A 26,081-nucleotide genomic window follows, 5' to 3' on the forward strand; every position below is an offset into this window, starting at 1 on the left:
TAGAAATGTTCTAATAATAATAATAATAATAAATATGCAAATCAAAACCGAATACTCTTACATTCACAATGTAAAGAGGAAAACTACTAGCAGTGTCAAACACCACAGTGTGTGTGCCCTGTGACATCCAAGAGGCAGGTTGAACTTGCAAAATATCTACATACTGAATTAACAAAGAAATGAATTCGGAAAATATTGAACAAAATAAAAACTTTTCTCCAAAGAATTCAAGGGCCACAGTGCAAGATTCAACCACAAAGCTGGGCAAGTTGAAAGGATCTAAATTAAAATTGGCAAATGTGAATCTGAAAAACATGGTGGATATATGAAATATTATTATTTACATTCCCAAACAGAAACTTTTCACTGTATTGTGAGTTCAGTGATCACAGAGAAACACAGAGAAAAGCACAACAGCTGCCTTCCCCAGACAGCCAATCTATTAATCTGGATAGATGTGAATAGACCAGGAACATTGTTTCCTGGACATTATAATCTAATGCCTGTCAGTCCTCCTCTCATCCAATGTTACATCAGTTTTCCTGGGAATAACTTCTTATTATTCCAGTGGCACCAGCAGAGAGAATGTGACCAGGAAATAGTGATGCCAGCCAAGGAGTCTGCGGGTGAAACTGGGATGTGAACACACATTTCCCAGGCTCAAATTCAACCCTATTGCCCAGATTATGCACATTCTGAAGCAAAGCACAATGTGGTTGAACATACTGGAGTGGGAATGATGGCTCAAGTGACGTTCAGAGCTGCAACGCACATCCGTTGGTAATTGAGCTGCCACGCCTGACCGTGTCTTTAGGCCACAGGGAGAATAGAAACACTATTCAGTTTCACCAAACAAATGAGGTGAGATTTAGAGAGGACTTGGTGCATATTTGTAGTGGTTAAGAGGGCAGGACTGGGCTCAGGCGATCTGGGTTCTAGTCCCCACTCAACCATGGAGCCAACTTTGGGCCAGGCAAAAGACTGTCATCCCAACCTACCTCACAGGGTTATTGTTGTAGGGAGAAGACTGAGAGCAGCAGTAGGAGAATTATGTAAGCCATTTTCTGCTTTGAGTTTGTTGAGGAAAAAGTGGAATATAAATATAATAAATAAACAAATTACAGGAGACCAGTAACTGCAGAATTTCTAGCTACTTTATATTTAAAAAACAAGTTTTCTAGCTATAATGATAGTAAATTTTAAAACTATATGGGCAAATGTTTGCTAATTTTTCAAAGGTGCAAATAAGATTTTCAGGGGCCATGAAGTAGGGCTTCAAAGGTCTGCATAGTAAACCACTCACTCCCCATAGAGAATGGAGTAAATTATCTAACACAGTAAATCTTGCAGAATAATGAAAGACAACTAGGCAGATGTGCCTGGTTTGCATCACTTATACAGATTGGAAAATTTAGGGTTTTCCTGGCACAGCACGTAAGTAACCCTGGTGGATAGATAATGCAATGTATATACCAGTGCTATGCTGAAATAACGGCCAAAACCAGCATGATTTTATCTGTGTTTTCCCCAGTTCCCCCAGTTCAGTTGGCGATGAAAATGGTGGGCAGAGCTGCTGGGCAGAGTTGCACCAAGGCCAGAGCCACATTGCTGGTGCTGCTGCCAATTATTTTTTAAAAGTAAAAAGCATCAAGAAGCTGCTGTGGTAACCCTAAAGGATGCAGAATTCAATGTGCAACCCCACCTCCAAAAAATCTTGAATTCATTCTCCCTAGTCAGGTTCTAACTTTGTTCCCACCTATCTAACACACACAGGCCACTTGAATGATACAGTCAGGTGATGGCCATCCCACCGCCAGGGCATGTACCCTGGATCTGGAGCTGATGTGGATGGTGCACGGGGAGGAAGTGCCTACAGTGGAGAAAAGGCGATCTGCAAGTGGAGTCTTCCTGCTGGTAGAAACAAGGCTCTGGATCCAACCCTGGATGCCTCTAGAATGAAGGCTTGACTGACCGACCCAAACCAGTTCCTTCCAACTCTGTGACTTTGCAAGGAAGAATTAACATCAACAGCCCCAACTAGGCAGGTAAGTAATACACTGGGGCTGGTTGTTCATTATCACTAGCAATGAGCTCTCAGGCATAACCAATCCAATCTGCACCTCAATTTGCAGCTTGATCTCTCCATCTCCCCAGATTTGGGATGCGTAATTCATCAAAGCCACCTGGCAATAGGGCTGTCCAAAAGGCAAGATTGCCATGAACTCCATCTCCCAGATCTGCACACGCTGTCTCCTCTGATGTTTTTCAATTAAGGCCTCTTGTTTAGCCCGGAGAGGCAATAAATCACTACCAAGGCACTCTGTCTTCAGTCTTACTCCTCATTTTGCATATACAAGCTAATTCTTCCCAAAATACAGCCAGGCAGAAAAACTCCCTGCCAGTCCAAATGCTCAGCTTATCCCATCCAATCAGCTTCCTCCCCCGGCTGCAGAACCCAGGCTCAGACAACTATCTCTAAATTTACTGCTCTAGAATTTTTGAATAGGGGCAGTTCTGCAGGTCATTTCTGGCCAGTTTATAAAATAAACTGAACGAAGTAGTAAAGCCTTTTCATCACTGTAGCAGTTCAGGCTGGAGGGTCACATGCTGGAGGATACATGTGCCCTCCACAGAGAGAAAAAACACCATGGCAGAGAAAGAACTAAACACCTAGGTATTCCCTGCATGGCGATTGCCTACTCCACTGACTTCGTGCCTAGAGGCGCCCCCCCGCCCCCTGGTGGTGCAGCTGGGTGCACTAGTTCTGGCTACCACCACTAAGAGTGAAGCAAGCCCAGGCTCCTCAGTCCCCAAGGGCTTTTGGTCCTTGGCGAAGACTAAGGATCCCACCGAGGCCTTGGCAGCCCGCCTGTGTCCGTACAACTAGGTTGCAAATTGTGCTCAGCATGTGGCTTGGAGCCTGGATGTTGCCACTGAACAGCGACCCATAAAAATGCGTGCCTCTTGTGAGCCTCCTCCCTTTCAACCCCCAGGCATAGAGAGTTTCAGTGAAAACAGGGTAACAGATTTCTGAAGGATTCAGGAGAAGTACAGAATAGAGAGAAGGTTGGTCAGATTATGAGCACACACCACTAAGTAAGTGGGTTAAAGAGGCAAATCAGTGCCAGTGCACAAGCAATGAGTAGTTCAAAGCAGCAAAGTGGTGGTAAAGAACAAAGGACGTACAGTCTGCCTGGCACAGCCCCGCGTAAGCTTCCCGGTTCCTTGAACACCCGCCATGTCTGTGGAAAAGTTCTAGGTGCTTGGATCAAGACTTCCCCACTAGTGCTGAGGAGAAACCACAGCGTAAGTGGGGAAATCTTGATACGAGCGCCTAGAGAAACTGGAGAAAGCTTGGACAATCTCTGCTGGGCCTGCCTCAAGCTCCCTTTTTTCTGGTGAGACTCGCTCCTGGAACCCAGGCAGGGAGAGAAACCTTCCTCCACTCTGATTCCTTTCCCCTCGCCTGCATGGCGATTTCAGAGATCTTGTGTATTGCCTGTGGACCCTCTAATAATGGCTTGTCCTCAGCTCTGAGATGGATGCAGGAAAGTTCTTGTTGATCAGCCACCTGGGCAGCTTTCTGGTGAATAGACTGATCTGGCCTGAAGTCCAAGTCCATTCCAAGATGGAATCAGTATGGTCTGGCCAAGTGGGCTACCACAACATCTACTTCAGAGGGATGCTTTCCCCATTCTTCTAGTCTGAAGTGGTGCCGTTCAGAAAGGTTTCTATCCGACTCAGCTGATGGTACAAACTTAGTCCAACCTCCTGTAATAAGCCCCTTCACAGCAATTCCAAAGGGATTAATTCATACTATCCAAACCATTGTGTGACACCAGCAGGGCACAGCAACAAGGCAGAGGCGCCATGTCCGAGGCCCCTCTGAGGCAGAGAATATTCAGACACATACACAGGGCTCAGTCAACGACCACTCGAAACACAACTGATCGATAGGCAAGGCATACTGGAAGTGGGTGAAAAGCACAGTCTGGCTTCAAAGGGGTAATAGAGTCCATGCTGCTTACTCGTACAGGTGAGCTGAAGCCCAGTCTATCCAGGGAGGATTCAATACATTCGGGAGATGCCTGACTTGAAGAAGAGTGCCTGCAAAATATTATGACTTTGCATAGTTCTGGAGTTCTGTTAGCAATCTGAATTTGAAGGTGACGGTGTGTCTCCAAAAGTTGAAGCCTTTCTCCCAAAGCTCTCCATAGAAGGAAGACTCTGGTGTGAGCCACGGTTGTGGCTTTGTGCCCAAGTGGTTTAGCTTCCATTCACAGACATGCAAGTATAGCAAGGGTAGGCAAATGTCACGCTTTCAGGAAGAACTTCAAGATTTTCCCACTAGAGCCTGGTGCAAAACCGTGGCTCTGGCAGGCACACACAGAGAATCATAGAATCATCAAGGCCTCTGAGCATACAATATCACTTTGTGATCAGCACCAGGAACAAGCTCACAGATCCTTTCACAGAAAAACTCAAGTGTTTGGTGGGATGTGTGTGGATTGTTTGGCTGTTGCTAGCATCCGACAACTGGATGTCAGCATCCTGTGCCAATCTACTGCAAATTACTCAGGCCTACCCAGTAAATCTTAAGTTACTTCCTTGCCTGGCCTGATCAGGATTTCTGCAACCCCTTCCCCTGCTAGGAGAAGCAGTGCTTCCAGATGAGGCCGTTATCATGCAACCAATCCATCTCACTCACAAAACTCTACAGGGGATCTAGATTTATTTATTTATTTATTTATTTATTTATTTATTTATTTATTTATTTATTTCGATTTATATCCTGCCTTTTTCCTACAAAGGGCTCAAGGCAGCTTACATCATTCCCCTCCATCTTATCCCCACAACAACAACCCTGTGAGGTAGGTTGGGCTGAGAGTCTGTGACTGGCCCAAAGTCACCCAGTTGGCTCCATGGCCGAGCGGGGACTAGAACCCAGATCGCCTGAGACCCAGTCCCATGCTCTTAACCACTACGCCACACTGGCTCTCTAGATGGCTTTCTCTCTAGATGGCTTTCTCTTCCTCTAGTATCCATCCCATGTTTCCCGATGGCTCCTACCTTTTCTCCCACTCACTCCCACAAAAGAAAATCTGTTAGGGAAGAAAAGATGGAACAACTGCACAGTGTCTTTTGCCGAGTAGCCATCTGTCTGAAGCATCCTTTGTCAAAAGGACGCGTATTAAATGATCTACAGGATGGGAAAGTTTGGGGAGGGGGGAAGCAGCGAATGGCGGGGAAGATGAGCTCAACAGCAGGTGAAACGGCATGTGCACCTGGAAGATGTTGCCACTCTTTCCCCTGCTGGATGGGTGGTGAAGCCTTTTATTTTGGAAGGCATTTTCACTGTTGCTTTATTACAGTTTTAACTAAATAATATGATTCCTGCAGGTTTAACACTGCTGTAGTTCTGTGAGTTTTTAATGCATGTTTTACTGTTACTGTATTTAATGTGTAGGATACATTACTTTCACACACACACACATTTAAGTTGCTAAGTCTGGTTTTAAATTTGTAATGCAATGTTATGATGTTTTTACTGTTAATTATATTTTTTATTTTATATTGTATGTTATTGTATTTTATGAATTGCTCAGAGGGCTTCAGCTATGGGCAGTACTGAAACTAAAATTAATTATAATACATCAACATGCATTTAAATGATATAAATAACAAGAAACTAACCATTGTTTTGTTTTTATGTGAACTGCCCAGAAATCCCAGGGGATGGGATGACAAAAAGGCTGCAAAAAGACTGCAAACAGACCACTGCTAGATTATGGCACCTTGCTGAGAAGGCCTATAAGAACTGAAATCTTGAGTTAAAACAGCCAGCAACTAGGCTAAATGGATGGTGTTATTTTCTTCTCATACCTCTGGCTGGGTGAGGGAAATCACACCAGTTACCCACCTTTTATTGTCAACTGTTGCTCTTAAAGAGAAACCAAACTCTATTTTATTAACCATGTCGATATTATTCCTAATAACAGCTCTCCTTGTTTATCCCACCCTTGTTCCTGAATCAGGAACACATATCTGGGCTCTATCAAACTGTCATTCAGAATATGGAACTAAAAGCAAAGCAATTCTCCCTGTTGAAAACATCTTCCTTTACACTATAAACTGTTTGCAGGGCCAGGGGTTTTGGAGTCGCTTTCTGCTAGAAACAATGCACACACCCCTTTACAGAACCATGTTCCTCCTCTCCAGCCTGCCATAAGGCTGGTGGGAGCATCATTCTGGTGAAAATTCAGCCACTTCCAGTTGGTGTATCTTCAGAAGGGGTCCACTGGCCCCTCTCCCACTGCTCCAGTTATCCACCTCTGTTTTGCAACCTAGCGCTTCTCACTCCTCCCTCTGAGATAAGGACTTCCCACACTGGCTCAATTTTGTACAGATTTTATTGCTCAAAGTCAGCTTCCCTTCTAGAAGCATAGAATAATAGAGTTGGAAGGGGCCAGTAAGACAATTGGGTTCAACTCCCTGTTCCATGCATGACTCCCAAGCTGAAGCATTCCTCACGGAATTCCTCCAATTGCATCCTGAATACCTCTTGTGTGGGACAACCCACAACCTCCTTAGCTAATTGGTTCCATTGTCACACTGTTCCAACACTCAAGAAGTTTTTCCTGATGATCAGCCAGAATCTGGCTTCTTGTGACTTAAGTCCATCGTTCTGTGTCCTGCACTCTGTGATGGAGATCCCAGCCATCCTTTCTGTGACAACCTCTCGAACACTTGTACAGTGCTATTGTACCTCCTCTCAGTTAAACATGCCCAATTCTTTCAACTCACAGGGCTTTGTTTCCAGTTCCCTGATTATCTTTCGGTCCTTTTCCAATTTGACTGCATCTTTCTTAAACTGTGGTGCCCAGAACCAGGTGCAGCATTTGAATGAGCAATAAGCAGTGCTGAATTATCATTTGGAAGTGATACTTCTATTAAGGAAGCCCAAAATAGTGTTTGTTTATTTGATTTATAAAACCACACCCCAGAGTCCCAAATAGGACCTTTTTGCAGCTGCATCACATTGTTGACTCAAAAGTCAGCTTGTGATCTACAACAATTCTGGGATCTTCTCAGCAGTAGCATTGTTGAGCTGAGTATCTGCCATCTTGTAACTGCATTTGGATTCATTTTCCTAGGTCTAGAGCTTTGCATTTATCCCTGTTAAATCTCATTCTGTTGTGTTCAGCCCAGTACGCTCAACCTGTCAAGATCACTTTGAATTTTACCTCTGTCTTCCAGGGTTTGCTGGGAGTGAGAAAGAAGGCTACTTTGGGCACTCATTTGCAAGGACTGCTGGTGGACTTTGGAGGAATCAGAATCAGAATGTGAAGTGGAACTGCTCCAGGATTTTCCCAGGGATTGACATCAAACTGACTGGTCTGCTGTTCTCAGGTTCTTCTGCTTCTTTTTCTTGAAGGTAGAGGCAACATTAGCCCTTCTCCAGTCATCTGGCACTTTTCCTATCCTTCATGATTTCTCAAAGATAACAGACAGTGGTTCTGAGAGTTCTTCCACCAGCAACTTTATGACTCTAGGATGGAGTTCATCGGGCCCTGAACATCTGAACTCATTCAGCCCAAAGATGATCCTTGACCATTTACCTATCGATGTTCAGCTCCCATCCTGCTCCTTCAGCTTGTACTTCCCCTTCATCAGGAAGGCCACAGCTATTCTTTTTGGAGAAGATCAAGCCAAAGTAGGAATTGAGCACTTCTGACTTTTCTTGTCAACTGTTATGATTTTGCCATCCACATTGTATAGCTGAACCCCCATTTCTTTCTTTTTTTACAATGCACTTATCGGAAGAAGGCTTTTCTGTTGCTTTTAGCTTCCATCACTAACCTCAGCTCATTCTCAGCTTTAGTCTTCCTGATGCCTTTCTTTTTAAGAGGTGCAGTAGTTACCCATTATCTCCTTCGCTTCTCTGTTCCTTACAAGGTTCTGTTCAAACCACATCTTCCTGCCAATCTAGGATTCACAGCAACCCCTGACCTATGCTCCTTGAATCTCCAGCGGCATTTACAGAATGAAAAGCCAATTTATCTTGATTCAAGCCTGACCCTTTGAAGCAAGAATGGCTTGGCAGCCTGCCAGGTTCAGAAGGCTAAAAATAACCTTTTGTATTAATCACAAAACAGAAATAGATTCCCTTTTGGCTCCACGTGGATGTAAAATGCTATTGATCACAGGTACTGGGTGAGCCTCTAGAGCAGGTGTCTACAACCATGCAGCCCCAAAAGAAGCCCCTGGGCCATGCCAAGGTGGTGGCAGCACTGGCTCACCTGTGCTATTTTAGATTAATTCTCAGAGATTATCATCCACTTTATCTGCATAAACTCACGTCAGGCTTAGGGAAGTGTACAAGGTTTTAGCTTCTTTGGGGCACCTGCAGCAGGGACCTTAAGGCATTACATAGGCCAACTGCCTCTCCTTGATCTGATCCTCCTGCTTGTACCTGCAGTGACATCATCTGCAAGCAGCCAAAACGCACCTTTATTTTGCCCAAGCTACTTCAGGGAAATATCTTTTTTCCCTGAGCTTGTATGGGTAGTTCACCACAGCTGCAGCTATGCCACAAACCTCAACTTATGTCAGTGCTATAGCGTAAAGCAAGAAACTTGCCAAGGGTTCCCCCCTCCCATTTTGTAAATCCGGAGCCCCTTCACAGAACTACAATCCCCAACAGTCTGCAGAAGAAACTGAGAACATTTGAGTCAAACTGGCCTTGGGTGTGTACCTCTTCTAGAGTCCTTTGTGTTCCTGATCTAATGCACTCCTAATCCTGGTCTTTTGTTCTTATTTCATCTGGCCAAACAGTGTATTATTCATGTTGGTAACAAGTTAAAACTAAGGAAACAAAAGACAGCAAGCTGAAATACTTTCACTGATAAAATAAGGTCTTGAAGTTTCTCTGCCGAAAACAAAGAGCACCCACATCGGATTATGCATGCAGAATAATACAAATGAGTTATTCATTGCAAAATATCTGCTTGTTATATTTTATTTATCTTTTGTGGTAAAAAGTCATAAAGGATAGAGCAGATTGAAAGGTGGCCAGGAGGTAGGGCTCTGTGCATGCGTGTGCGCGTGTGTGTGTGAGAGAGAGAGAGAGAAAGCGAGAGAGAAAGCGAGAGAGAAGCAAAAATGTTATCAAAAGGAAAATGGGCAGGTCATTGAAAAGTGCAGTGACCTTAATTTAAAAACCAGAAAATATATGATGAGAGCAATAAACAGTGCAATCCTATGCATATATAATCAGAAGCAAGTCCCACCAAGTTCAATGGGTCCTGGGAAAGGAGGTATAATATCGCAGCCTAAATGTTCAGAAAACATGAGGAAAGGAACCCTCTCTCCATCCAGGCACTCTGAGGCCCACCTCAGCATGCAAGTGCAAAGAAGCTTGTTTGAACTACTCCTCAAATAAAGTTCCCAAGTATGTGCAAGGTAAATGCATAATGACAAAAATTTCCAATCTTTCCCCTGACATGTAAAGCTTTCCACATAGCTTAAGGAGGTGCTTTCCACCAACATGCATGCTAAGCTGACCAATCTTGGCCTATGGGAGCCACACCATGTTCTCTTTCCAGACATTTCAATCAGCTGTTATTGGCCAGGACACGGGCTCCACGGAGGGTCAAAGATGGCCACCCAAACAGGACATTGCTGGAGAACAAACTCATTAGCAGGCTAGATTCTGAAAGAATATTATAACAGAGGCAGGAAAGATGTTGGTTCTTGCTCATGAGGGGATTCACATCCATTTGTGCATACAAAGCTAGACCAGTTGAAAACTCTTGGAAGGAAATCAGGCTAGCAGGTTGACAATTGTGGGCTTGGAGGGTATCCTGGGCTGATCAATGCACTGCTGATAATATTCTTCTCAGATACAACCATTCTGTTTCTAAGCTCAAACTTGGTCCTCCATACAATCAGCTTTCTCTTGATGCATACCATTCAAGTAGGTCACTTCTTTGCAGTCCACCTGCCTCACCTACAGGCCCTACAGGCAGCTGGACAATGAGCAGAATCAAGAACAAATGCCTCTGCACAGCAGGTAGTAAAGCTGCCCAGGAAAAGACGAGATTTCTGACTCTGCAGGGAAGCAGGATTTCCCAGTAGCCTCATGATGCAATCTTTGGTCCATAGATCTCAATAAGAGGCTGTTAACGTGACAGGGCTCAGGTGCCCCGAAAGGCCACTCAACCCAAGGCTGTCTGCTGTGACTGCTGCTAATCTGTGCAGGCTGGACCAGCATAATGGATGGGCCCGGGCTTCAGCAAAAGTTATTGGCCCATCAAGGCAGCAAAATGCCTTCTGCCCCGCTGGCCACCAGGCTTCCTCCCTTCCTCTGTCCTGCCTTCTGAATGCTGCTGCATGAAGTGCCACGACCTTTACAGCAGCAGCCCACGTGTTGCCCTTTGGCAAGCAGGAGACGGATGGCTGCTGGACGAACCCCTGAGCTAATCGCGAAGCCTCCCGGCCATGGAGGCAGGAGCCGTGTTTGTACCTGAAGATGGAATCAGGGGCTTCCTGTGGCTGCCTGTGGACATGGTTGTCACAAGGTGGTCTAGTTTCCTCAGGACCCAGCTAGATGGGGCAGCAGCAGCAATCTCTGTTTAAGCCAGAATCAACCAAAACTGCTTAGAATGTGGGCTGGTTTGAAGCAGTCCAGCTTAAGGAGCAGAAGGGATGTGCAGGTCAGGGGAACCCTTTTCGCAGTTGCTCCCCTATTAGACACTCTCTGCTGACTCTTATCTCCTGGTTGGGGGCCTGAGATGGGAAGTAAGCCCACCTGGAAAAGAAATGTCAGGGCTATAGACTCCAAAGAGATGACATGAAGAAACAGGGAGGATCCCAGGCCTCTCATACATGTACCTCTTCTGCACCTTAAAACTGGATTACTCCACCTACTGCTTTCTACACTGTTGCTGCAGATTTAAACACAATGATGTGCTGATGTCACATCTGGTTTGGCTTTTAAACAGTGCACATTATGAAACAATTCTTGAAGCTCAGTGGGGTGTGTATGTGTGTGTACTCCCTATTTGATTTCCCCCCATTTCAGACAAAAGGACTGAATGCTCTCAGCTCAAGACACCTTGCCCATGTAGACCGTGAGTGGCCAACTGAGACAGGAGCGGACAATGCATGGGACAGGCTATGCAGCACCGGCATGCCCAGCTTCTGCCTGCCTGCCTTTCCAGAGCTGCACCACTGCTTGGCCCCTGGCCAAGACACAGGGGGTGCAGCTCTGCCCCTTCCAACTCTACTATTCTCAGATTCTCTGAGATACAGTGCCCTGGCACAGCAGTGGACCCGAGGGTAGAACTATCTCATACACTGGACTTCACATGCAGCATGCTTTCCCAAAAGGCTGGCCACAACACCTGTCACCAAAAAGAAGTCATTTATTTGCCGGATAATAATAATTATTATTCACATATCTGTATCACCCTGCAGCTCAAGTTCTCTGGGTAGACAGTGGAAGTCTGCAGGGTACTTGCCACTCACCACAGCAAGACATACCTGAGAGACGGGAAGAGCTTGCCCTGCTAAAAGCAAGTGGGGCCTGGAAAGCGTAGATGCTGATGTCATCCGCAATGGTGTTCAGATCCATGTCATCTGAGAAGGAGCACTGGAAACCTGCCTGGCCCAGCTCAGCCAGTATCACCTGCAACAGAACACAAGAGTCAGGCTTACCAGCCCTGAAGGCCTGGAGATGGAGAAGAGGTTGCTGTCCGTCACAAAGTTGTGCCCGACCCATCACGGCCCCATGGACAACATTCCTCCAGGTGGAGGAGAGGTACCTGAGGCTTATTTATCTGTGTGGTCTGCTCCCGTTCCTCGGTCACACTGAGGCCAAAGTCACGGGAGGGAAGTGAGACTGGCTTACCTGGTCGGGTGAAATGTTGCCTTCCTCTGCCACCATTTCCCTCAGTTTTGCCACAGTGCTGAAGAGAGGCACAGCCAGGCCCACACGCACAAAGCGCTGGCTTTTGGACTGGAAGACGAGAGTGACATTCAAAGGCCTAGAAGAAAAGTGGATTGTACAGGTGCTTAGAAGAGTGGAGTAAAATGCCCCAGATTCAAGAGCCAACCCATGCCCTATCCCCATATTGGCAATGAATGGTAGTTAATCATAACAGTGCTCCATCTTACCATTCCTTGTATCATTTTGTATTTTATATGGAATTTGGTTTAATAATATGTATTTAATGTGATTTGTATTGTTATTATAGTTGGAATTCCTCTTCATAGTGCGCCAGAATGTGATTTTTAATGTTTATTTTTGAACTACTAAGATATATTGTTAAATTAAGCTGCAAATAAGGGCTACACACAAACAATGTTTGCAAACATTCAATTGTTTGCTTTCTGTCAGTTGCACCATTTGACGTGGGTTTGTGCATATGGGCCCACGGGCACAAAAATAAATTAGTTTGGGTCCAGTTTTTTTTTTTTTTTTAATTTATTGAGCATGAAGGCTTTGCAGGTCAATCACTGGGGAACTGTAAGTGTGTGACCCACGGGGACACAGAGCCAGAGCCAGAGCCAAACAGATTGGAACCCACCGTAAATCCCAGCTGCCTTGTCTACTTGAAGCTTTACTTATTTTCAAAGCATTAAGAAATAACAGACTGCAAGTCTTTAGAGCAGTATCTGTAACCATGTCAAGTGCTTTTCAAAAAATGTGGCACATTCTTTGGATTCTGCAGGCACACATTCAATCCACATTCTTCACTTTCTTCTATAGTATACAGAATAACTACAGATTTCTAGACCCTCTGGAGAGGTCAATGGCAGATAACACCAAGTTAAAGGGAGAGATGTAATCATATTGTATGGGAAAGGGAGGAATGACAAGTTGAATCTGAGCCCTAGCTATTACAATTAGAGTCACGACAGTTTATTTGGTGGGAAAGAAATCCACAAACATTCAAAACAGTATTGAGCAGGGTTCTTCCATATTCCTCCAGTCTATGTGGCTTCAAGGCCAGCACAAGATGCTGTCACATATAAAACCAGTAGGAAAATGTGTGTGTGTGTGTGTGTGTGTTATGGATTTCTTTAAATCTTGTTAGAAAATGGTAACATCTTCTTTTGTGTTTTTTAAATTTTCCCTGCTTCTTATTACTGTTGTGTAGCTTTTGTTCTGAAACACAATAAAAAATAAATTTTAAAAATGCTGCCAGAAAGCCAAATGAACGAAAGTGATCAAGCTGTCAACAATGGGAGAGGTCAGAGGAAGCTGGTTCTTACGTGATGTCTGGCAGATGTGATGTAATTTGCCTCCTCCTAAGCATAGATTCAGGGACCATTCACAGGACTTCCATCCTTTGCTGACATAAGGAACAATTTCTCTAATTGCTTCTCTGTGGCGGCTTTCAGCAGGTCCCTAACTCCATGTTACTTTCAAGGCATCACTCAAAGCAATATTTTAGAATTAAAATGGTGCTCTAGGAGTCCCTGTCTGAGTCTGGACCACAATCACCACATACCATGAGGATATTTCAGCTTCTCCTCCTTCCCATTGGTGCTGAACATCTGCCCCCACAACAACAACAACAACAACAACAACGCAGCACTAGTAAAAACAAACAAACAAACCACTCCACTCCACTCCAATAGGAGCTTTACAATTATCTCTATTTGCCACATGGCAGAGGTAATTTTTATTTTATTTTCTGGCAGATGTCTTCAGGGTAGTTTGCAAACATGTTTTTAAAAACAACTTTCTTCCAAGATCACTGTGTCTGAGGAAAGGATTCAACCTCCCTCTTTGCATGGGTGCTATCATTCTTCCCTGGATTTGCCTACCCAACACACAATTTATTATTTTTTAATAGAAAATTGATGTCAATTTAAGTAACACATTTGAAGTATCATGAGATTAACCCTGAGCAAAGCAGCATTCAGACCACTGTACCAATCCGAGATGCAGCGTTAGAGCCAGTTAAGCTATAAGGTCTTGGTCTTGATTTTGAATGCTTGATCTTCGTGTTAGAAATTTTAAAAAGTGTTATGAACTGGCACTCAGTTACTTTACCAAGTCTGTTACAGCTAAGGTAGAAAGGAAAGGACCCCCAGCTGAGAGACAGAGATAGAGAACTGTACGCTTTAAGAAAGGTAAAAGAGGACCTCTTTCATATTCTAGGACAAACATGCTTTATGTTTTAAGAACTGCTTGTGAATATTCAGATGCATGTACATTTTACATAAATTTTACTACAGAGAGCTGGTGAATGGTAGCTTGGAACTTCACAGGAGCACTAAGAAACCCTATCCATAAAAAGCATGTCGAAGACATTTATTAAAGGGAAATTAAAAGAACTGTAGAGATTTTGTTCTTTTTCTTTTTTGTTCTCACTACACGACTCAGGTGACGGAGTCCCTGCATAATGCAGGCAGCCTCATTGTTGTCCAGGTAAAGCCCAAATAGATAAAGACAAGGATCTACAGGGAGTTTAAGGATTTAGAGACAGAAAATAGAGTACTGCATGGGACGTGGGGAGGCAGAGTGCTGGAAAAAACCTGTGCTCAAGCTGCTCTGGGTGTTTGGAACTAAAAATGAAATTGTGTTCCTATCAGATAATCATCTTGGAAATGTATGGATTTCAGAATAATAAGTTTATCAAGGAAAAGCAAAGAGTCTTGTGGCATCTTAAGACAAATAAGCTAATTTTGATCTATTTAGTGCTTTCCTTAGTGGCTTACCACTGAATAAACAGACACGTAGTGGGACAGCACCTCCAAGGTTGCCTCCACCTGCACAACTCTTTCTTTCTGAGTAATCCGGCTAGATAGGCAAGGCACTGATCTATTGTTCTGCCATTTAATAACCCCTGCCCTCAGCATGCAGATCCTAAGAGAACAATCCCTAGCATAACCTGATTGCAGCTCCCCACGTATCAGTCTCCATATTCATTCTCTACCTGCACCTCGCCTCTGCCAATATGACTACCATAGACGGACCCAATACATAGAGCTTGTTCCAGGCCTGTTAGATCCTAGCTCCAGTTATCTTTAATAATATTTGCCACCTTTGGGCCTTGATCCACTTCCTGTCCATGTTTGCTATTTTGAACCCTCAGTATGGTCAGAGCTTTACCTTTAGAAACTTTCAAGGAAAAGCTGGACATGCACACGGTAGGCATGTCATAAGCAGAGCCAGCTGGAGCCGTGGGTCAGACTACATGGCCCGGGAGACCCCTTCTGACTCATTCTGTTTCTGTGTTTCTAAACTCAGATTGCTAAAGGGCCCACATTCAAGGCCTAAGCTCAAACCTGCTTGTGGTGGCTGAAGCAAAGGGCATCCTAACAGAAGCAGCCCCTCTCCTTATAGTCTTTCCTCTGCTGTGTGTATCTAGCTATGATAATACCTGCAATAAGTTCTTAATAATGCTGGCCCTCAACCTTTATTTTTGGCCACTATCAAGCTCAGTTATGCCACTGTCACCAAGTCACTGTGCTCCAAGAGTAGCCCTTTTGCACACTCTTCCTTGGGTCCTCTGTACATCACTAGTGGTATTCCCCCACATATCTGTGTCTCTTGTACACTCTCTTGCTGTACATCCAAAGTAATGGTTCTTCAGTTATTTCAAATATGTGAAGCAAGAATTTTAGAATGGTCTACCTGTGCTCTGCAGCCAAAGATGGAGAAGCTCTATGCAGTCAATAAAAACTAGACCAGGAGCTGACTGTGGCTCAGATCATGAGCTTCTGGTTGCAAAATTTAGGCTTAAATTGAAGAAAGTAGGGAAAAGCACTAGGCCACTCAGGTATGACCTAAATCATATCCCTGATGAATATACAGTAGAGGTGACAGATAGATTTAAGGAATTAGATCTGATAGACAGAGTGCCTGAAGAACTATGGATGGAGGTTCGCAACATTGTACAAGAGGTAGGAACTAAAACCATCCCAAAGAAAAAGAAATGCAAGAAAGCAAAATGGCTGTCTGAGGAAGCTTTACAAATAGCTGAGGAAAGATGGGAAGCGAAAGGCAAGGGAGAAAAGGAAAGATACACCCAACTGAATGCAGAATTCCAGAGAATAGCTAGAAGAGATAAGAATGCCTTCTTCAATGAACAGTGCAAAGAAATAGAAGAAAACAATAGAATAGGGAGGACCAGAGATCTGACAGATTTTAGTGACAGATTTCATTTTCCTGGGCTCCAAGATCACCGCAGAAGGGGACTGCAGCCAAGAAATTAAAAGACGCTTGCTCCTGGGGAGGAAAGCTATGGCAAATCTAGACAGCATACTAAAAAGCAGAGACATCACCCTGCCAACAAAAGTGCGTATAGTCAAGGCCATGGTTTTCCCAGTTGCAATGTATGGCTGTGAAAGTTGGACTATGAGGAAGGCTGAGCGCCAAAGAATTAAGGCCTTTGAATTGCGGTGCTGGAGGAGACTTCTGCGAGTCCCTTGGACTGCAAGGCGATCAAACCGGTCAGTCCTAGAAAGATCAACCCTGACTGCTCTTTAGAAGGCCAGATACTGAATATGAAACTCAAATACTTTGGCCACCTAATGAGAAGGAACGACTCCCTGGAGAAGAGCCTAATGCTGGGAACAATAGATGGCAAAAGAAGGGGACGGCAGAGGATGAGGTGGCTGGATGGAGTCACTGAAGCAGTCGGTGTGAGCTTGAGTGGACTCCGGGGGATGGTGGAGGACAGGAAGGCCTGGAGGAGTGTTGTCCATGGGGTCGCAATGGGTCGGACACGACTTCGCGACTAACAACAACAACCTGCCTGTCTGCCTAAATATGTTTCATTTTTCTTTAAAAACAAAAGGTACTGGCATTAAGTAAAATGTCTGAGCCTCACCAGGATAAACATTGCTTTGGAAGGCCACTTGCATCCTGCCTCTTAAGAGCCGAGCCAGGATAAACAGGCCACATGAGTCCTCTAATTTGGTTCATTTTGCAGCAAAAGTCTGAATGGATGGCTGAGTTTGCATGTTCCCTTGGAAAGGCCAGAACAATCCCGTGCCCAGACTGAACCAGAGACAACTCTTACTTTAGTTGCACTTGTTTGGTTTGCTACAGTCCAAGCTTTCCTGCCCCAAGTTGTCCCAGTGAGTTATAATAATAACCAGTTGGATTCTCAGAAAAGGCCTGGTACATGCTGCAGTTATTACAGTACAACAGCACCAATCTAATCACTCTGCTTTGATCTTCAGGTCCGAATCAAATAGGAAAGCTCTTCCAAGAATTCCCTGCAGGTTGGTGCAAGTGCTAGAGTGACTTCTTGACTGAGGAAGGCAAGCTTGGACAAGGAGGAGGAAAACCAGGCTTTGAAAAAGAAAAGCAGGATATAAAAGTGAGCACATGCTCAGCTGCATCCCCAAGTTGGCAAAGGATCACTCAAGGTCTATCGTACAACAAGAAGGCATTAACCATCTTGCCCATCAGCTCAGGACACTCTTGACTCCCAGGATCCATTTCAATCAGGCTGTAGGCCTGGCTTTGGAATACAAACTGCCTTAGTTGCCTGGTGGAATGACATTTGTTGAGGCTGAGAGAGTGACTGGAGACTCACAACCTTGTTGACTCTCTTGGCCCTCCAAGCAGCTTAAGATGCCATAGGCCATGGCATCTTTGGGATGAGCTATCAGAGCCTGGGACTGGAGGCCCTGCATTGCAGGGGGGCCCTTGCTACTTCAGTTACTGCTCTTTCCTTAGACATTTATCCTGGGGGAGCTACAGGGCTCTGTTTATCCTCCCATGCTAACATCTAAATGAACTGCAGGGGGGATGGACTTACACCAAGGCCCAGCTCGACCTCTTTTTCAACAAATCCAGGTGAGGCAGTAGATGTTCTGAATCAGCACGGGTGCAGCAATGGACCAGATGAGGGCCAGTGCATCAGTCCAGACAAGGCAAAGGTACTTTCAGCAGGTGGTTCATCAGGCAGGCCCAGTGACACTCAGCCTGTTCTAGAGGGGGTTATACTGCTCCTAAGTATTCAGGGTTCTGGCTGGGGGTGTTCTTGCATCCAGCAGTTTTACTAGAGACCCCGAAAGGGATAGAGCATATTTTGTTAGCTTAGGGTGATGTGCCAGCTACTTCATTATCTGGCCAAATGCAGCTATCCACGCTAGTTACAGATCTCCAGCCCTGCTCTGGTGACTCACACCTCCATTACTGCAACGTATTGTACTGTATGTGGGGCTTCCTTTGGAAATGGTTTGGAAGCTTCAGCTAGTGTAAAACAGGGCAGCAAGACAATCTCCTGGGACTGGCCAACGGGAACATAGTCTGTCCATGCTTTATGGTCTCTGTGGCCACCACTCTGTTTCTGGAGCCAATTCAAAATTCTGGTTTTAATTAAATGGCTCAGGGCCAAGTCACCAAAGGATCATCTGCTTGACCCTAAAAGAGTGTTCAGAGACACTTCACTAGGTGCCCCCTCCAGATGAAATAAGGCAGGTAGCGAATAAAGAGGGCCTTTCCATGGTGTCAACCCATCTGTGGCATGTCCTCCCTGGAGAGGGTCACCTAGCAACTCCATTGTGGTCTCCTCAGGGTCAGGTAAACATCTTATTCTCCCAGGCATTTTAGCCATTCAGTTTCTGTTTATAATCCTGTTGTACTTTAAAATCTTAAAATGGCAGTTTTTACCTTAGTTTTCCACTGTACTTTAAAACTTCTGAAAGTTTTATATTGTTTTACTGTATGGTTATTTTATAGTTTAAAATGTTATGAACTCCCTAGGGAGCATCAGTTATTAGGAGGTACAGAAATATAGTAAATTTACACACACGTGCTTGCGCACACACACGTGCATGCATGTGTGCACACATGTCTATATGATTATCTCAGTGGAAAGTATGCTTGTGAGCATTCATTTTGTTTGCCAAAATGAAAGCAAGGAAAAACCATTCATGGAGGCTACTGTTTAAGTATTAGATGATTCAGTCCTCATTGTAATAAAGGATTATTATTTGAAATATGCAAATGCTTGATAATTTCTGCTCTTCGTTTTAGTCTTTAAGTAATGTTTATAGATATTATGGTAATTTCTACTTTCCTAAGATTGCAAAATGCTCTTTCCACAGGGTAGATAGGCCTTTTTAGTGAAATGGTATTCATAACTATTAACGAATCATTAAATATTGCAGTCTAAGCTATATGCAGCATTTATTATAATGCTATTCCATATATTACATACACTACATTACTGATTTCCTGCGTGGGGGTGGTTCAGGAAGAGGACCCCAAAACTGTTCTCTTGGCTGGCTCAGCTACCACCCTGGATCCCACTTGGAAACTGAAAAGTCTACACGGAGTAAAAGTTTTGTGTCACTCAGAACTTTCCCACAAAATTCCCACAGACTGGTCTAAGAAGTGATGGAAAGGCCGCTTTTCTTAGTCTGCACTGCTTACGCAAGACTTAGGAATTCAGTAGCATTCACCGTACGGCTTCCAGTTTGTGAGCTTTTGGCATCCATTGTGTGCTCAGGGGGGGAAACGGCTGGTTTTAGGCCCACGGCTCCCTGCTGTGCATAAACAGCTCCCAAAGCAGCAGCTTCTAGCGCAAAGGTTTTTTCTCCGACTGACTGATCTCCCACTCGCCCTGCGGAAGCCGACCAGCCAGCCCTCCGGCCCCCTGCAGTCATGTGCACAAGCCTGCCCGGGGTACCCCTGAAAGGGAGGAGGGGAGAGGCACGCAGGAAGCTACTCAGGGCCCAAAAGAAACTTTGTTCCAGCCAGAGGCTCTGCGGGCTGGACTCACAAAGGTGGACTGCAGTGAACAGAGCCCTTTGCAAGACACGGAGAAACTATGAATGCGAACCAGCCTGGGAAATTCCTCGGACAGCTGCACTCAGATCTCTGAGAGGATAACTGCCTGGGCATCGGGCACAAAGCAGCAGTCACTCCCCTTGACCTACATGAGACGCTCCCATGGCCATTCATTCATTTATTTTCCAATTATTTATTTATCTTTTACTTATCTATTTATTATTCTGCCCTTCCTCAAAGGAATCCAGGGCATCAAGCAGCCCATCTAACCTGTACAAACACAAAAGACCTTTAAAATCATCATAACTCCAAAATCACAAATGCTTAATAAAATACAGTATAAACCCATCCAAGAGGACAGTATGTGTAATCTAGCAGCCAATGATGACCCTGAAATTTTCATTTGGAAATTCCAAAGGAAGTGCTGAACTTGTTTCTGGGGCTGTCAATTTGTGATTTGTGATCTTGAGTCAACAAACATTTTTCACAAGGGCAAGAATCAATCCAGTCAATTAAGTCTGAATATGAATAAAATCAAGATTTATAATGAAACCAACTTTGTTTAATGAAAGATGCTTTTCCCAAGGAAGCAGAATAATAAATCTGTATACTATGACACATAGATATAGACTCTGGACTACAGTGTGAACAGGAGAAAGATTTTAATCTGAAATGTCTTAAAAGAGGGCCTATATTTTATTTTCAGATAAAGCAGAGAACAGATTTAAGTTTAAGAATGGGAGAGGATAGGGTACACGTTTTGATGTTTTAGAAGCAGGAATGTCCCAAGAAGCACCAGGAAGGAAGCCACCCCAATTATTAGAATTTTTCCATATTCTTATGTTTCTCCATGGAAGAAGAGGCTCAGAGGCATGGATGAACATCTCCATCATGCATGGTAGGGAACGCAGCCAGTGCTCCAGAAGATCAAAGAGCTAGGGTGGCAGGGTTACAGCCTGGCACCCCACTTCCAGCAGCACAGCTTCTTGTCCATCCTGACTTCGACCTGGCTGCACTTAGGTGGCTTCCCCAGTCCTAAACCTCCTTTTCCCCCACCCTGCCCACCAGGTGAGCTAAATGTAGAATGACCACTGCGCTCAGACCATCTTTGTAGACAGAGGCTGCCCGGTGCCTGTTGCCATCCTAACTGGTAAGCAGCACTGAACAGCCCAAGCAAAGCCTTCGGCCATGTGGAAGTCGACCTCGGCATCCACCACAACAGAGGCAAAGCAGAGGCTTTTGTGAGGTGTATGAACAATACGGGCTGCAAAATGCCCAGTTAGTTGGGCCCAGCATGCGCACTGAACATAAACATTCCATTTAATTAGCAGGATCACTTAACTGTTTAACTAGGATGTCCTAATTTTTACCAAGCACCAACATTTGCTAGGCTTAGAGAGTCAAGTGTTTGCTTGTTCTGAACAAAGTGTGTCACCCATTTCTGCAAGCCACTGACAAGGGTCCAACTACCATCGACATTCTTGCTTATCCCTAGTCTAAAGCAAAGTGAGATTAATTAGGGGAAACTGCCTCCCCTAATTAATCAAAGACTGGTTTTCTTTCCATTCTTATCGGCCTCGGATTAACTACTTGACACCGTAAACAAGTCCCTCTTGACATGGCCTTTTGCTGTGGAGAAGAAGCCCCAGGAAGATGCGCTAAGAAAAAAGTGGTCTGCTTCAGACATGCACATGATCCGTTTGGGCAATCTATCCACTTACCCGCTTTTCCTCTGCACAAATACTTGGTTACACTAACAGCTGACAAACAAGAGTTCTGAGCAGAATGCCAAGGGCCAGGGCAAACCTTCCGCCTGCAAGAGATGGCGTCCGGCCCCAGACACAGTGTGCAGCCGAAATGTACTTATTATTTATTTATTATGCTTGCATACAGCCCAATAGCCAAAAGGCTCTCTGCATAGTTAACAGAACTAAAAGGAAACAAAAACAACAAAACACATGCGATAAACCATGAAAGCCAATCAACAGCAATAGACTAACTACCGTGTCCACAATGAAGTCGTGGAAGAGGCACAGCAGCAGATAAAAGTACAGTACAATGTTAAAACCAAATAAAAACCTTCCAGATATTAAAATACTTGATGACTAAAAAGACTTTCACCAGGTACTTAAAGGAAAAAAGAGTAGGTGCCAGGTGTACCTCTTTGGAAGCTCATTCCACAGATGGGACGCCGTCACAAAGAAGGCCCTTCTTCTTCTCACCACCTTCTTTACTTCTTTTAGAGGGGCTACCTGAGAAGGAGCCTGAAAGAGGATCTTAGGGCCTGGGTAGGTACATAAGGTGTTCCTTCAGATAACCTGGCCCCAAGCCGTTTAGGGCTTTACATGTTAACACTGGCACTTTGAACTGGGCCCCAGGCTTCAACTGGCAGCCAGTGCAGCTGAAAGAGGACTGGCATGATATGGTCTTGCTGGACAGTCTCCGTTAACAGCTGCACTGCTCTATTCTGGATCAGCTGGAGATTCTGAACCATTTTCAAAGGCAGCCCCATGCAGAGCATATTGCAGTAATCCCAACAAGGGCATGGAGCACTGCGGCCAGGTTCTGTCTGTCCAGGTAGAGTTGCAGCTGGTATCAGCCCGAGCTGATCAAAGGTGCTCTCTGCCACGGAGTCCTTTTGTGGCTCAAGCCACAGCTCCAGATCCAAACTGCAAACCTTGACCTTTAGGGGAAGTGCAACCCCCTCCAGGAAAGGTTGACCGTCTCCCAGCTGGAAAGACAATTCACCCACCAAAAGTGCCTCCACCTTATCTGGACTGAGTCTCAGTTTGCCGGCCCTCATCCAGACCATTACTAAGCCCAGACACTGATTCAGAACAGCCATGGCCTCACCATCAGTGAAAAAAGTGAGGCAGAGCTGAGTGTTATTTCCATACTGGCGACACCTCAACCCATACCTTTTGATGACCTCTCCCAACAGTTTCATGTGGGTGTTGCAAATCAGAGGGAATAAAACAGAGCCCCGCTGCATTCCATGGCATAACTACCACAGTGCGGAGCAACAATCCCCCAGGCCCCTGTTCAGGTACGAGTGGAACCACCGCCATGCAGAGCCTCCTACTCCCAACACAACCAGCCTATCCAGAAGGATCCCATGCTCAAGGATACCGAAAGCCACTGAGACGTCCCGCCACTGAGAATCAACAGGGTTGCACTCCCGTCTCTCTCCCAGCAAAGGTCATCGCACAGGGCAAGCAAGGCAGTTTCCATTTGAAATCCAGGCCTGATTGAAACAGATCTAGATAGATCATTTCATCCAAGAGTTCTTGGAGTTGTCCGGCTACTACCAGCTCAAACACCTTGCCCAGAAAGGGAGTATTGTCCACAGGCCTGCAGTTATTCACATCTTCTGGGTAGAGGTTAGATTTCTTTTGAAGAGGCTGGCACCACTCCTTCTTTCAGAGGGGCATTTACAACCTCCTGGACCCAGGTACAAATCCCCTTTCTTGGATGCAACAATAAGCCAAAATGGGGAAGGGCCAAGCATACAGGGGGTAGGTTGAGCTTGACCAAGCATCTTGCCCACATTTTCAGGCCTCAATAAAACTCATCTAGCTCATATAGCAACTCCTCTCATCTTGAAATTCATCTAGCAAAACTGGACCAGACAGTGCTTTGGATGCCTCTGTTAATGGCCCTGCATTAAATGTGATGTCCAACTCATGGTGAGTCCAAGCAACTTTATCTTTACTGTACTTTGCAAATTCATCACAGCAGGCTACTGAGGGTTCAACAGTTTCTTTCTCTGGCCCAGACTGTAAGGCCGTGGGCCACTCGGAAAAGCTCCACTGGCCAGCACTGAGAAGACAAAAGGAACTGCCTCTTTGCCACCCTGTGGAAAAGAATGGCCTCTTTGCCACCCTCATCACCACTCCGTAGGCTCAGTAGTGAGTTCGAAGCTGTGCTTGGTCATACTCAGCATGAGTTCTCCTCCACCTAAGCTTTAGCTGTTTCTCCTCTTGCTTCTTTGCCCTCAGCTCAGATGTATACCAAGGGCTGGATGAGCTCTGTCTGAGGGAAGAGGGCACTTGGGTGTCAACTGCCTGAGCCATCTCCATATTCCACAGGGAAACTTGGGCTTTGACAGGAGCACCAATCATACCAGCTGGAAATTATCCTAAAACTCTCTGGAAACCTTCAGGATCCATTAGCCTCCAGAGACAGACCATTCTAATAAGTCCCCCACCATGAGTCTGAATCTAAAAAAGGAAAGGAGCCATGAGTCTGAACCTCAAAAAGAATTGATCTGACCATGACAAAGGGGTCAGTGTTAATTCCCCCCACTCCCACTTTCAGATCATCGTCTTCCCACCAAGTCAAGAAAACCAGATCAGGAGTGTGTCCTTATGTGTTGAGGCAACCCCATGGCTGTCATGGTGGCAAAAGCCACTCCGGATAAGGCAGCCATGGCATGGAAGATAAGTTCCCCAGAACCAACATCCAGCAATATTTTTGCTGCAAAGTAGCAATTGGCTGTGACTACAAGTCCTTGGCTGCAGGGGAAGTCATGGCTTACTCATCTGCAGTCACAACAGGACAGGCTTCAGCTGCGTTTGCTGCTGTAAGCAGCTGCTGCACCCTCAGACTAAAGGGTGTACTGCCCTCATCTACAGTGCTGACTGCAGATGACTTCACTACTGGGAATTAATCTGGAGGTGCTTTCCCTACTCCTTATATTTCAGCTTCTTCTTTTTCAGGGGGTGCTTTTTTCCTGTGCTGACAGGCCCAGAGGCAACCTTCTGCTCTGAGAAGGAGGAATACCCCCAGAGATGGCGGAATGCACAAGATATAGAGCTGTCCCTGTGGGACAGTTGCCTTTCAGCTCCAGCAGATGCGTCAGCAACCTGTTAGCTCCAACTTTCGGGAGGAGAGGCAACTATTTTCTTCTCAGGAAAGGGCAGTAAGATACAGGCTTCCCAACCAGCTTGAAATGGAGCTGCCTTGGACATCTGAGCAAATTATTCAAGGATTTTCTGAATGGGGAGAGGGGTAACCACTTCAGTGAGGGTAGCATTCCTCACCCTGAAGAAAGCTCCTCAGCAGGACATAGATTGGTTAAGGAATTATCTTATTGCACATTCCTATTCTTCCTGTGCAGATCCCAGTATGAACAGTCATGATCCTTGGCTCCTAAACTAATAGGTAAATTGGAATTTAGTTAAGCACCGTACTTTGCACTTCCCAAATGTTCTGACACAATTTGTGGATCAGAAAGTATATCTAGATCCATTTCAGTGTGAATGAAAATACTTTCAGAAATGCATATTTTGAAAGAAAATAATGTTAACAGTTTGTATTTAAATACAAATTGCATGTTTTCATGAAGAAAAACAGATTAATGTGGAAATGGCCATGGCAAACATATAGGCGAACCTACAGATAGTAAAACACAAGTCAGCACGATACGTGGCTCACATACCTGGTCTGACGCAAAGGGATGGGCAACGAGATGCACAAAAAGGGGTCGAAAGTGTTGCTCTGTTTTAGGCAGTGAGGACAAGTCAATGAGGACCTGGAAAAGAAGCAAAAACAACCATCTCACGCTGAGGGATATCAGAGCCAGCAAAGAATATAGGGCTTGCCTCATGCTTGGAGTATGAATCGCATCTTTAGCTTAAAAGGGGAACTTTCAGGAAGCATAAATGCAACTGAGAACACGCCATCCCTCGTCACACTTGCAAAACGACTTTTTTTCAGAAATTAGTGAAGTAAATTAGACTTTCCTCCCAATAAATATGACTGATATCTCAATTCACAGTTCAGAGTTGCATCGCTCCATACAAAGAGCCTCTTGGGTCACCTTAAGTCAGAGAAAAACAGATTGAGGCGGCAGGCTCTGCACAGAACTTTCACAAGGAAGGTTTATGCTTAAGCTCAAATGATTGTTACCACCATTATATCAAAGCCACTATGAGAAGATCAAACCATTAATAATTATGCATGTGTATTTATACCATTACTTACCAAACACAAATGCATTATGGCAGTTATTTTCTCCTCCCGTAGGGAGAAGTGGCAAGAGCTTCTATTATAAATAATTATGATGATGGTGTTTTGTCTGGGGCAGGGATGCATTTTACACAAGCAATCACACTGCAAAATGAAGCTGACACCACCTTTCACAGGAACACCCCAATAATCAAATCACATTCTGCTTGTCCAGCATTATGCCCATTTCTCACGCCCAATGTAGAAGGGCTGCTGACACAGATCTGACAAGAACAACAGGGCTTTGGATATTCTGCCACACGCTAGTCAGGGTTTCCCAGGTATTTCATGATGCACATCATTC

General features: G+C 44.9%; 1 protein-coding gene across 1 annotated transcript in view; it reads right to left on the reverse strand.

The window, feature by feature from the left end:
* The window catches only part of USP43 (ubiquitin specific peptidase 43), a 108,138-nt gene that overhangs the window by 33,150 nt on the left and 48,907 nt on the right, over positions 1-26,081 (reverse strand). The window contains exons 4-6 of the mRNA XM_044454082.1: positions 25,209-25,301; positions 11,912-12,047; positions 11,545-11,689 (exon numbers count right to left, since the gene is read on the reverse strand). Of these exons, the coding sequence (XP_044310017.1) occupies positions 11,545-11,689; positions 11,912-12,047; positions 25,209-25,301 (374 nt within the window). The remainder of the gene's footprint in view (positions 1-11,544; positions 11,690-11,911; positions 12,048-25,208; positions 25,302-26,081) is intronic.

The sequence above is a fragment of the Varanus komodoensis genome, unplaced genomic scaffold (genome assembly GCF_004798865.1).
Source record: "Varanus komodoensis strain SLA01 unplaced genomic scaffold, ASM479886v1 scaffold7_1, whole genome shotgun sequence".
In the NCBI taxonomy this organism is placed as follows: Eukaryota; Metazoa; Chordata; class Lepidosauria; order Squamata; family Varanidae; genus Varanus; species Varanus komodoensis.